Raw genomic sequence first — 12,445 nt, forward strand, 5'->3', positions numbered from 1 at the left:
CGGAGCTCCGAGCGCCCCTCGGCCGCCACCTATCAACGCCGCCGGACCCACCAACCGCCAACTTGTGCGACCAATGCTAAATAACGGTAAGAGCGAGCTGCCAATCCAGGCTTTAGTCTTAGCCCCGCCCCGACGTGCGGCCGTGGCCAATTAGTGTGCGGCACCGGCACGATCCGTAGCGGCCCCTGGCCAACGCGGGATGCCGCTCGGGGCGTTCGGCCCGGTTATATTCGCGAACGGTCCCGGAGCCCCGCCCACGGCGCGGAGAGCGGCAGGGGCCCCGCGCCCGCGGGAGGCTGCAGGCGCCGTTTCTGTGCATGCCTTTTAGCAGCGATGCCCTACCTACTGTCTAGTGAGAGCTGCATCGCACCCCGGTGCCAGCGCATCACCGTGTCACCGGGGGCCTTGCGATACAGTCCGCGCCCACTGTCGGCTGATAATGAAAGACGGAGCACTCCGGGCTGGGAGCTCCACGGGCGACGAGGCGGCCACCCCCTCGCACAAAGCCCCACGGTTTTTCATTCGCTCCTTTCTGCTCAAAACAGCTCCGGCGCTGCCAGCAGCTCGCAAGAGCAGCGCTCGGGTGGGGCGAGCGGCGTCCGAATTTGTCCTGGGGAGCTGCTCCGTTCAGCAAAGCCGGTGAATGGGGCTCCCGGCCGCCGCCAAAGCCTCCGTGCCGTGAGGCTGTACCCGCAGGCACCCCCGTAGCTGCCAGAGCCGCGCCGGTCATGGCCCGCGGTGCCTGGAGCGGCTGCACGTCCTCCGGCTGCCTCCGGGCTTCACGGGCGCAGCCAGCAGCGCAAACGCGCCGGGGGATGCAGCCGGGTTCGCTCACGGGGAGCTGGCAACTGCGCAGACATCCCCGCCCTCCATCAGCTATATCAGGGGTCCTCAAACTACGGGCCGCGGCCCGGATACGCCCCCCCATGTTCTCAATCCGGCCCCCGGTATTTACAGACCCCAGTGAGGGACATTCCCAGATGCAAATCTCATTCCCTAGTGCCTAAATCTCCCCTGCCTGGAGCAGAAACATTCCAAATACCACCACAGGGCTCAAGGTCTCATTCTGGGGCAGGGCACCTGTACGGATAGCAAGGCTAACACTGTGTCACTTAGTGGATCCAGCCAACACATGCATTTTTCTGCAATGTAATTCTATTGAACTCAATTGATTATGTGAAGTTTTAAGCTGAGCAGTAAAGAGCCACCTCACCAAAGATGGATCTGCTTATGGTACCTACTGTACACAGGCAGAGATGGGAATTTATCTTTGCTGCAGGCATGCTTACCTCACTCTGTTTCCTTCCCTCTGGAATATTCAGTAGCTGGCCTCAAGTGAGCTGTTAAGATAAGCCATTTTATTGTCTTGATATATTGATTTGATGATATAAAGCAAAACTTGGAAAATGTAATAATAAAATGCTTAGATGAAAGTTACTATGACTATTGCTAAGTTATATAAATCCGTATTACAACATGTATATGGATGTAATATGTAATAAAGTAACTTGTGGTGTGGTTAAGTATTTGCTATTATCTTTCTAAAGGCCATCGTGGTCTCAAAGTTTTCTGGTTTGAACTTCAGAGTATCTCTAGAAATCATTGAAGCACGCTTCAGAAACACAAAGTAATCTCTTTCTTCATTTATCATGTGTTTGTGTTCTGTTTCAGCTTGAGAAAAATAGCGGTTATGCACCTAAAAGAGTAAGCTGTTCTACTTTTCATTTCTGAAATAGTTTATTATCTGAGGATGGTTATCTGAATCATGGCATCCTTCTTGAGTCTAACTAGCTGAATAGAACACCAGTACTTCTTTATCATTTTCTGTTGAATTTGTGCTCCCTATCCTTTCGCCATTTCTGTGTTACGTTGTGTGTTATGAAAGGTATGCTTCTTGTAATAGTAAGTGGGACTTGATCTGACTGTACATTGTATAATCTTGGTCCTTTACCTGTCAGAGAGAACTTCTTGTTTCTACCCTAACACCAAAATATTATGCTTTCATACATTAAGCTATTAGCATAGCATCAAAATACTATCAAAAGCAAACATATTTAATATTGCTAAGATACTATAGCTCAGATATTTATTTTAGAACTGTTTTTACATGTTGTTACATAAACTATTAGTTACAATTGGTCATTATTTAGTCATAATACCTATGACTACATACTGAGAAGCAGTAGGTTTTAAGCCCTTCAGGTCACACGCATTCTGTGTGCATGTTTCCTCTTCCACAGCAGGTCTGGACAGAGGTCACTTCTTTTTGGTCATTATCATTACTACATGAAACACTATAGTTCAGAGCAGTTAAAATGTCAGAATTGGCATCAGCTCACCTCTGCCTTCTCTTGTGCTGCCTCCATTAACAAAGACCCATTATTTGGCACTAGAAAAATTTACAAGATCTATGCAGAGAAATTAATCTGCTGCCAGGCCCTTGAATGGCATTACAAAATTTAATGAGCACACTGAGGTGGCATAGGGTAAGTATGGAGATATCCGGTTACTCACAACGCATTGCACCATTCACAGTAGCTACAATTTTATGTACCAAATCATAACATTAATTCCATAAGTCACTGCAGTTTCTCAGCAGTTACATGCACTACTTGAAGTATCAGTTGTGTAGTTTTTGGAAGTTGTGAAGGGTATTCACAGTTTGGTTTTGAGATGCAATTATTTTAACACAAGTAGTTTTTCTCCCAGGTTTTAACATACCTTTCTGCATTACCACTCCTCTACAGCATTGTTCTTTTACTGCAACTTACCTCCACAGGTTATTTTCAGGGCAGAAGCTTTTGAAGTGGGTCAGATCTAAGCATGTGGAAACTTGTTTGCTCATTTTGGAAACAAAAGTTACAGGCTGTACTGTTTTCTTTATGGCCTGGAAAGCACAGCCTGACCTGGCATAGTACCGGTAGTTGACATGTTGCATGCACTGGGAAGCTGGGGTGGTGTTTCTGTGATCAAGAATTTACCCTAGCAAAAATCAGCATGGTTTTGTTTTTGGTTTTTTTTTTATTTAGTTTAAAAGGGTAGTTGTCACAAACGGAAGTGTAATTGATAATGAAAGATATACCTATCTCTGGATGGGTACTTAATATTGCAGACTAGGTCTACTGTCTCTGCCTTGGAAGAACTGCTTAGTATTTTCCTGTTATCCAGAGGGGGGTTAACTGGTAAGTCATACACTGCAAATTTGCTCTTTCCTGGATGTTCTTGTTCCTGTCAGCAGTGATGGTTGCCAGCACTCTGACAAGGCAGCAGCCTACAGAACACAAACCGTGGTAAACGAAGCAGATCAGGGGAACAAAAAAAGTCACTGTTTTTACAGCTTCATGGCTTCTCGGTGCTCTTGATAGTGGTCTCAAAATTTAGCTGTTGATGGAAGAAATGTGAGTTACTTATTTTGCAACTGGTAACTGGTCAGTAAAGCTCACTGTGATGGCAAGACAGAGAGGTAAAAGCAGCATGTTAACATAATGCTACTAGTTATCTTCAGCACTGAAGGCCTGCACCAAGTGCCAAGAAATGCACTCCCACTTCTCTAAGCAGCGAGATCTACTGCTTTAAAAACGCAGAAAACCAGCATAAAGTAAATTAAATACCTTTTAGCCTTTTTAGTTTCCAGTGACCAGATTTCCAAAGGATTCAGTAAATGAGGCACAGTGGCTACTTGTAGTTTTAAAATCAGGTATCACCTGTTTCACATTTTGCTGGCTAAAGCCAGGTCAGCACATGCTACTGTATTTCCAAATCATCCATGGCTACCACCAAACCTTTCACTGGTCAGCCTCCTACCTCTAGCCCACACAGATGAGTTAAAGCCCACACAAATCCCAGCTCCGGGTGGCCTGGCCATGCGAGCCCTGTGCCCCAGTGGACTCGCAGCCTCCCTGCGTGCAGCAGCGTGTGCCAGCCGGCTGCAGACTAGACTGGGTCTCTGTTTTAAAGGGAAGGCTGGAAACCCGTGTTTTAACATACTGTGTTCGTAATCGCAGGGTACTTACCTGAACAACTGTATTAGACTGGGGGGGAGGGGGACGACACACAACTAACCAGCCAGCAATACACTAAAACGAGTGATCTGTGCAAACCTAAAATTCCCGACTCGAGGCCCCTGGGGCCCTGTCAGGCGGCCCCGCCAGGCGGCCCCGCAGCCGCTTGGCACAACCCCCGGCCCGCTCCTGACGGGCAGTGGTTGGTACCTGTTGCTTTACGGCGCGGTGGCCCGGGCGGGCGGAGGGAGCCCCGCCAGGCCGGGCCGCTTTGTCTGCGGGGAGCCGCGGCCCCGGCGCCGCACCGCTCGCCACCGCGGGGGGGCGCTGCTGAAAGGGGTGTCTTTCCACGCACCCCGCAACCGCCCTAAGGGCCGCGGCGCCGCCTCCACGGCGCACTCCCGCCCTACGAGCGCCACGGTGGCACCTCACGGGGGAGCCCTCCCCTGCGCTCCCAGCTCTACCCTTCGCTGAGGCCAGAGCCGCGGCACGGGACGGGGAAGGGAAAGGGCCTCCCCCGCCACTGCGGGCACCCCGCGAGCTGGGCGCGCCAAAGCCCCAGCGCTGCCGCGGCGATTGGCCCAGGCAGCCCAACCGCAGGCAGCGCGCGCCAAGCTCGCGCGGGCGCGCCAGCCCCGCCCCCCCCCCCCCGCCGCGGTGGGCCAATCAGCGTCTCCTCCGAGGCAGAGAGCCGCGCCGCGGTGAGCCCACTCGTTTTCGAATTCTGACGGCGAGCCGGAGGCCTGTCCAATTGGGCGGCAGAAGCGAACCGCGTCTGGCAAGGGTGCCGCCCCCGGAGGCGGGGCCGCTGGCTTCCCCGCCTAGCGGTTGGTCGGCGGGAAAGGCCGCGCCGTGACGCTCGCGCCGAGTCGGATGATTGGTTAAGCTCGGGCGCGAAATGTAACGCGGGAAAATCTTGCGTTCGGCTGAGGCTGTAGCCGCGGAGGGCTCGGGGCGGCGGCTCCTCCTCGGGCATCGCCGGGATCGGGGCTGCCAGCGGGACCGGCGCCGCTTCGGAAAGGTGCGGGGAGGCGGAGGCTACTTCACCCCGGCCGTCGCTATGGCCGGGGTCCGCCGCTGACTTTGTGCATCCGCTCGTGGGTGGCCGCGGAGTCGGGGGGGCAAGGAGGCACCGGGACCCCGCCGGGAGCTGCCGTCCCTGGCGATGAGCGGCTGAGGCGGGCGCGGGCGGCGACAGGTGGCGGCGTCCGCGGGACCTCGGTGCCGCTCCACGCCCTCCGTCCCGGGACGCAGGCTTGGACAGCGGGGCTGAGCCGCCACAGAGCGCTCCCGCTCCCTCAATCCCACGTCCCGTACCGGTGCCCGGGAGGGGTCGACGATGGCGGAGCGGCTGCCGCCGGGCCCCCCAGTGTTTTTTTGCCAGGACTCCCCGAAGCGCGTCCTGGTTTCCGTTATCAAGACCACCCCTATCAAGCACTCATCGCGGGAGGGCGGCGAGGAGCCGGCGCCCGCCCCGCCCGTCCCCACCAGCCCCGGCTTTAGCGACTTCATGGTCTACCCCTGGCGCTGGGGCGAGAACGCCCACAACGTGACCCTCAGCCCCGGCAGCACCGCCGCCCCCTCCGCTCTCCCGCCGCCCCGCGGGGGAGCAGGTAGAGCCCCCGCCGAGGATGACGAGAAGGTTGCCGGCACGGGCAGCGGCGGCCGGCACCTGAAGGTGAGTATAGGATCGGGGCGGGCGGGCAGGCAGGCAGGCAGCGAGTTAAAAGGTGACTCCGCGCCGCGCGCCCCTCCCCCGCCCGGAGATTTAACGTGAAGTCACTTCCGGGAGCGGCGCGCGCTCCGGTGCCGGTCCGGTGGGGCGGCGCCGGCCGGCAGGTCGCTCTGTCGGTAGCCGCCCACAGAGGCGGAGCGGGGCAGCTGCCCTTCCTTCCTCCGTTTAAAATAATAAAACCCCCACCAATCCTGCATAAGGAGTCCCCGCTGCCCCCGGTCCCGTCGGTCTCTACCCGTGCCAGCGAGCGCACGGCCGAGCGCAGGCGGCGCCTGGCTCCCCCCGCCCGCCCGCGCCGCAGACCAGCCGTGAGCGGCGGCGGCCCGGGCCAGCGCTCGGCGCGCCGCCGGTCGGTGAATGGCGCTGTCACGGCGCCGGACCGCGGTCCGCCCGTGACTTAGGAGCGGCCTCAGGGGAACGCTGCGGGGTCTGGGCGAAGTGCGGCCGTGGGGCGTGCGCGGTGCCTGCTCCGTGGCTGTTTCAATGCAGGATGGGATAAGGCGCGGCCGGCCGAGAGCAGACACCGTCCGCGACCTAATCAACGAAGGGGAGCAGTCTTCCAGCAGGATTCGTTGCAATATCTGCAACAGGGTCTTTCCGCGAGAGAAGTCGCTGCAGGCCCACAAACGAACTCATACCGGTGAGTGACTGCCTGGTGTGAGTGGCTTAGGAAGCAGTAGCGAAAGAATGAAAAAAAAAAAGACCTCCGAAAAACCCGACCTGTTAATATTTTATTGTAACTGTCAAATTACACATTTTCCTTCTCATGCTTGTTAGTGCAATTGAAGTTTGTAACCGTGTTTGTCATGGGTAAGTGTAGCAGCAATTGGGGCTGTACTAGTACAGGCAGATTGTGTTTTACGTGCTGCTGTCACGGGCTTTGTAAGAGGGAGATCTTCTCTTGAGCTTGGTGCTCTGTACATGGTAGCACCAAGTTTTTTGCTTCTGACTGCCTACTCTCTGTGACTTTTTCCTTCTTGCTGGTGTATTTTTCACACACAGCAGTTGAAGTTTAGCTGTAAGAGGAGACAGTAGCTTAAAAAGTGGCTAGTAGCCTGGGCAGTGTAACACCCTGGAAGTATAGCTTAAATGTTGAGAAGAGAGTTCAGATGCTTAAAATCACCACCCAGTTGTCTCTCCCACCACCTGGAATTCATTTTCTGGGGTGGAGGTAGTGGTCACGGTGATTTACTGAACTGTATGTAGAAGGCAACTCACAGTTAAGTAGGATCGACTCACTCAATACCCAGCTCAGGCTGAACTGGAGATGCTGGGGTTTTAAACCATGCAAATGGACTCCGTATTCACAATAAAGTGTGAACTAATGTAGCTTGCAATACAGACACAACCACAAACGCCCCCCAAACCAACCAACCAAAAGCAAACAGAAAAACCTTGGCTCGCATGGTCTCTTTTTCTGACTCAAGTCACTAATGCTAATCTGGATACTAGTACTAAACAGCAGTTTGCTTGTGCTCTTTCATCAAAATGTGGTTGATTTTTTTTTTCCACTTTATTTTATTAGGTGTTGAATTTACATGAACTACTTAACTAAGCAGAGTTTACCCTGGTGTTATTGCTCTGACTTTGCAAGTCAGCATCACCCTCTTTTTGTCTGAGGAGAGGTAGATGGCATGCCTTTGCATAGTTGCACACAGTCAGATCCTCTTGAGGGAGCACACCTGCTATCTCTGTTCTTACTGCACTTTGCGTGGGGAAGTCTCACTTGATGGCTGGCCTAAGAAAACTGCCTTGGCTTAAGTCGTAAGAAAAAAGTTTCTCTTGCGAACTCCATTTACCCATTACAACTCTTCTCAAATAGGCTTCCCTAATGAGATACTTCTACAACTTTGTATGTTACTGTACTGTTGATCTCAGTTGTTTTACCCTGTTCAAGCTATGTTAAGGATAAAATTTATCTGGTTACAACTTGAATCACATGTCCATTTACTCATTTCACTTCATATATTTATAGGTCTCTAGGTGCATAGTTTCATGGTACAAAGCTTATATGGTACTGGACAAGAGGCTTAAATCAGAAAATATGACAAGGGAAAATATAATTTTGGTTTTGGTGTCCGTTGTGTTGTATCCACCACCCCCACTCTCCATCCCCAAATAATTGTATTATCTAGTAACACTGAGCATGTACTTCAAAGTAAATATCTGTTTAGAGTAAAAGTGGATGTCTCCTGTTTGGTACACGAGGGCTTTTTAAGCAGGTGCAAGCATCTTGAGTGGGTGAAAGGAGAGCTTGCTTGTGGAAGTCTCAGGCTGGGGATCACCAGTGCATGCTGTGACTCTTCTTTATATTCAGCTTTCATAATTCTGTTCTGTTGTTATTTTTAAGGTGAAAGGCCTTATTCGTGTGACTACCCAGATTGCGGGAAAGCATTTGTTCAGAGTGGGCAGCTCAAAACTCACCAGCGTCTCCACACAGGGGAGAAACCTTTTGTCTGCTCAGAGAATGGTGAGCCATCAGAGAACAATTTGCAGCTTTCAGAACTAGGGTCAGTCTAGTACTGGAAATGTGTGCATGTTCACATGGTAAAGATCCAGAAAAGCTTCAGATTTTAATTCTGGAGGTGCTTCTAGGGAAGGGAGGAGCCATGCGTAATCTGCATAATTGTACCAATATGTGTCAAAGTATTGGAAATGTTACTATGTAAGTAGGTTATCAGTAATTACGTCAGTTGGTACTAATGTATAAAATGATGGCGCATGTTATGAACCTTGCAACTACAGCTTGCTGTTTTCAACCAAACCTAGGGTTTTGTGAGTGAGAAAAGTTGGATTCAGCAGTGTCTTCATCCCACAGATGTTATGCTTGCTTATTAGTTGGCTGCTTTGCGTAAGGTGTTCTTCATTGTTACTTGTGTTTTTCAAGGCTGTTTGAGCAGGTTCACGCATGCAAACCGTCATTGCCCCAAACATCCATATGCACGACTGAAGAGGGAAGAGCTCACAGACAGGCTGAGTAAGAAGCAGACAGCTGACAATAAAGCTGTGGCTGAGTGGCTAGCAAAGTAAGTTCCCTCATGGTGTCATCTTTTTCTAAATACTTATAAGGGTGGTCTGAGAAAGCATTTTGTTCTTGGGCGGGGGAAGGGGGGTAGAACCAGCAGAACAAAACCAGCTGTTCCTCCAGTACAAATCAGCCCAGCCTTGCCTTTCCTTTGAGAAGTGTGAACTCCTGGTCTAGATGAAGTTCCTCATGAGACTTTTTCTTATCTTTTTTTGTTTGGGTTTTTTTTGGTTGTGGTGGTTTTTGTTGTTTTGTTTTGGGTTTTTTTCTCTGATTAAATGCTTCTCTTAGCTTGATCAACACCTGCTAATGCCTTGTTAGTTGGTCTTGCTGAATTTGTGTTGGTATGAGGGGGCCTAGTGATACTTGTATGCCTGGTGATAAATGCATGCTGGTAACACCATGTAGAGGAGAAAGCTGTTACAGATATTCACTTGGGCACTTTACACTTGAGATACTGAACAAAGAGGGTTTCTGACAGCTGGAGTACTACCATGTAAGGGCTGAAAGATAAGCCAAATACAATGCTTACTGGGATGCAAGCTAGTACTTGGAAGGTTTTTGCCAGCTTTGAATTGCTGTTAGTGTGAGTCAGTTGTATATATTTTAAAAGTATTCCCTGCATTTGATTTTGTAGATACTGGGAGACAAGAGAACAGCGTGCTCCTGCTTTGAAAAATAAAACAATCCAGAAAACGGATCAGGAACAGCAGGACCCTATGGAATATCTTCAGTCTGATGAAGATGGTGAAGATGATGAAGAGAAAAACAGTGCTCATTCAGCTGCTCGCCACCGCCGCCTCCAGGAACAGCGTGAACGCATGCACGGCGCACTGGCGCTTATTGAGCTTGCAAACCTAGCTGTGGCACCCCTACGACAGTAGAAAGAAACAGAGTCTGCCTATACAAAATGTACTCCTGGTGGTACTTAACCAGTTAGATCTTAAGCATAAGCTAAGCACCTTATTTGCTTATCATAGGCTGCTATTCTGTAGAATTTATGAAGAATGTTGTTGCCCCGTAACATGGGGTGAGAGAATTGCACTTTTTGTAAGGAAAAAGACAGATGTAAAGTTTTTAAGTATTTTGTAAATATGGGACTGCATAATGCAGGGTTGACAAATTTACGTGTTGTGGGAAGCTAGATTTTGCAAGGTTAACTCATTTATTTGAAGCAGTTTTCACAGGAAGCACCTTCTGAACGAAGTGGGGTTTTAATTAGCATAATGGTACATGTGGCCAAAGAAGGCTGACAAAAAGTATTTATCTGACTATTTAAGCAAATTTATATAAAGTGATAGGTCTGGAAATAACTGTTAAACAGCAATGAAATCGTGTTTTTCTACTGTCAGTATATCTTTACCTAGTATCACTAAAGTGGAAGGCAAAGCTTAGTTAACTTTTAGAGGGGAAGAAACTGCTTCATGCAGAGAACTGTAAGATCGTTCAGGATCTTCACTGTGACTGCTCAAGGTATGAGGCTTGACTTTGCTTTTATGTTTTCTGATGTGATTTCAGCAGAATCTCTTGGTAGCACTTGTTCTTCCTAACATGTGATGTTGGGAACTTTTGCACATTGTTGGGTTTATCTGAAAATGATTAGTCTTGCAAAGTCTAGACAGAGGTAAACAATTGGTGATATTTTTTTCAGGTATTTTTGGACCCTGTAGTGATTTGGCACTTGATTTTGTTAAAGGGGGTATTTACATGGTGGTATGACTTTGTAGTAAACTATTTTAGATCTCCTATTAGCAAACACTAAGTTTTAAAGTATTGCTTTTAATATGATTATTAGCAAATAGAAGCCTCTGTACTTTCTGTGCATAAAGCCACCTTACTGCTTTACTTCAGGATAACATGCCAATTTTGTGTTCACTAACTGTAGGACAGCTATCAAACACTGCAGAAAAGTATTCACTATACAACTAGAAAATAGGCTTCCAAAGATTAGTTACAAGTGTGTCGACAGTGTGATTTCATGTATTTTCCAAATGAAGTTACAGAACACTGCCTAGTACTCAGATGCTGATATGAAATGTTTAGCAGGATATCTGGTCCTTTTGTGAATGTTGTGTACTTTCAGATAGCATAGTCTCATGGTGATCTTTTTTCACATTTTGCTTTGAAGGCCAGCAGAGATTCTCAATATGCTAACAAAACTGTTTTCAGTTGGACTTTTTGTCGTGCGATTTTGTGTTTTGTTTTGTTTTTTCATTAAGCTACTGCTTGAAGGGGATATTAATAATTTGTATTTACTGACCTGCTTGCTTTAACTCCTTCCTCTTGTTCAAGGTCAGGAGATAGAGATGAGAAGGGACGCACTTGCCCTCTCGCATAAACAAGAGGAAGAAATAATTTTATCCATCACTTGATATAGACTGACCAGAAGCTTACAGCTGTTCCAGAAAGTAGCCCGATTTTACACTGAAACCTGCAACTGTTGGGTTTTGTTCTCTGGTTACTGATAACCCTTTGCGGTTGAAAAATCTTATTAACCCAGTTTAAGTTATGTATTGATAAAGTTACCTAAAGGGTAATTGAATAATTGAAGAAAAAAAAAATCACTTTCGTTGGATCTAAATAATTTTGCATCAGTGATACGGTTTAAACTTTTGCTTTCAGCTCCTAAACTTAGCAGACATCTGCCTCATTTGTTTCTGTTTTAAGCCTTTTAGGCTTCAAAATCTGAAAACACTGTTGTGCTAGGCTTCTCAGCCTATGTAAAACTCATTTCATGTGTGTAACAGTTTGGAGTTTCTCAAGTAAGTTACACGCTTTGGCTGTTCTGTTGGCTGCATGCAAATAGTTTGATCACAAGATGAGCCCTGAAAACCTCTTGTAACTCAGAATCACTCCTGATTAGTAGTTCACAGGGCGTGGAACTGTGTAATTGTCAGCCAGTTGCAGACTCGAGTCATAACTTTATTAAGTTTTTCTATTATTATTATTTTTACCATCCAGCTGTAATGCTTCGGGCAACTTGTAGAATATTTCAAGTATGACAGGTACCCTGAATTGTACTTGGAAGCAGTTTTGTGTCATGACAAGTTTTGAGTGAGAGTAAAAAAATGTAAGAGTTGTGGAAGACTGCTTCTGTTTTGAAAGATGATGTAACAAAAAAGCAGACATGCTGCCGTTTTAATAAACGCTTTGAATAAAAACATGGTTTAACTTTCAACTTTACTGTGTGCCGTTCGGTTACCTGTTAAAATACCAGCGCTCTTTTTCCTGCCACCCTCTCGGTTCGTCCATCGCCGAGGATGGAGCCGTGTGTTACCTACCCTGCGTGCTGAAGCGAGGCGCGGCCTGGCCACCCGAAGCAGACGTCTGGGCGCTTCCCCGGCCCTCGGGAGCGGGGCGAGGGCTGCCCTGCGGCCAAGCGCCGGCCCGGCGGGGGCGGCCCCCTGCGCGGTCAATGCCCGGGGGCGGAGGGGCTGCGGCCCGCTGCCTCTGGCGGGTTCAGCTCCCCGCTCCCGCCGGGCGGGCGTCAGGGACGCCGAATGCCCACCGTGGGCTGCACAGCGAAGCCCGCTGGCGGCAGGGGCTGCCTGCGCGCACCGCGGCCGTGGCGGCTCCCGCGGGCGGCGTGTGGCTCCTCACCCCGCGCGCCCCCCCTGCCGGCCGCTGCCGGAGTCGCCCCGCGGCGGCTGCTGGGGGGCGGGGCGGGCGGCAGAGCCCCCTGCC

At 49.6% G+C, this 12,445-nt stretch overlaps 1 protein-coding gene across 1 annotated transcript; it reads left to right on the forward strand.

Annotated features, from left to right (window-relative positions):
* Positions 1-4,893: 4,893 nt before the first annotated feature.
* ZNF367 (zinc finger protein 367) lies at positions 4,894-11,939 on the forward strand. Its single transcript, XM_040580359.1, has 5 exons — positions 4,894-5,679; positions 6,226-6,376; positions 8,087-8,206; positions 8,624-8,762; positions 9,399-11,939. The coding sequence occupies exons 1-5, from the start codon at positions 5,341-5,343 to the stop codon at positions 9,643-9,645; spliced, it is 996 nt and encodes a 331-aa protein (XP_040436293.1). The 5' UTR covers positions 4,894-5,340; the 3' UTR covers positions 9,646-11,939.
* Positions 11,940-12,445: the final 506 nt, after the last annotated feature.

Source organism: Falco naumanni, chromosome Z (assembly GCF_017639655.2).
Source record: "Falco naumanni isolate bFalNau1 chromosome Z, bFalNau1.pat, whole genome shotgun sequence".
Taxonomy (NCBI): domain Eukaryota; kingdom Metazoa; phylum Chordata; class Aves; order Falconiformes; family Falconidae; genus Falco; species Falco naumanni.

Bases quoted from the DNA above. Each gene is read 5' to 3' on its own strand.
- ZNF367 (XM_040580359.1), top strand. From the start codon at position 5,341: ATGGCGGAGCGGCTGCCGCCGGGCCCCCCAGTGTTTTTTTGCCAGGAC. The intron at 5,680-6,225 runs GTGAGTATAGGA...GTTTCAATGCAG, and splicing joins GCGGCGGCCGGCACCTGAAG to GATGGGATAAGGCGCGGCCG. The intron at 8,207-8,623 runs GTGAGCCATCAG...GTGTTTTTCAAG, and splicing joins TTTTGTCTGCTCAGAGAATG to GCTGTTTGAGCAGGTTCACG.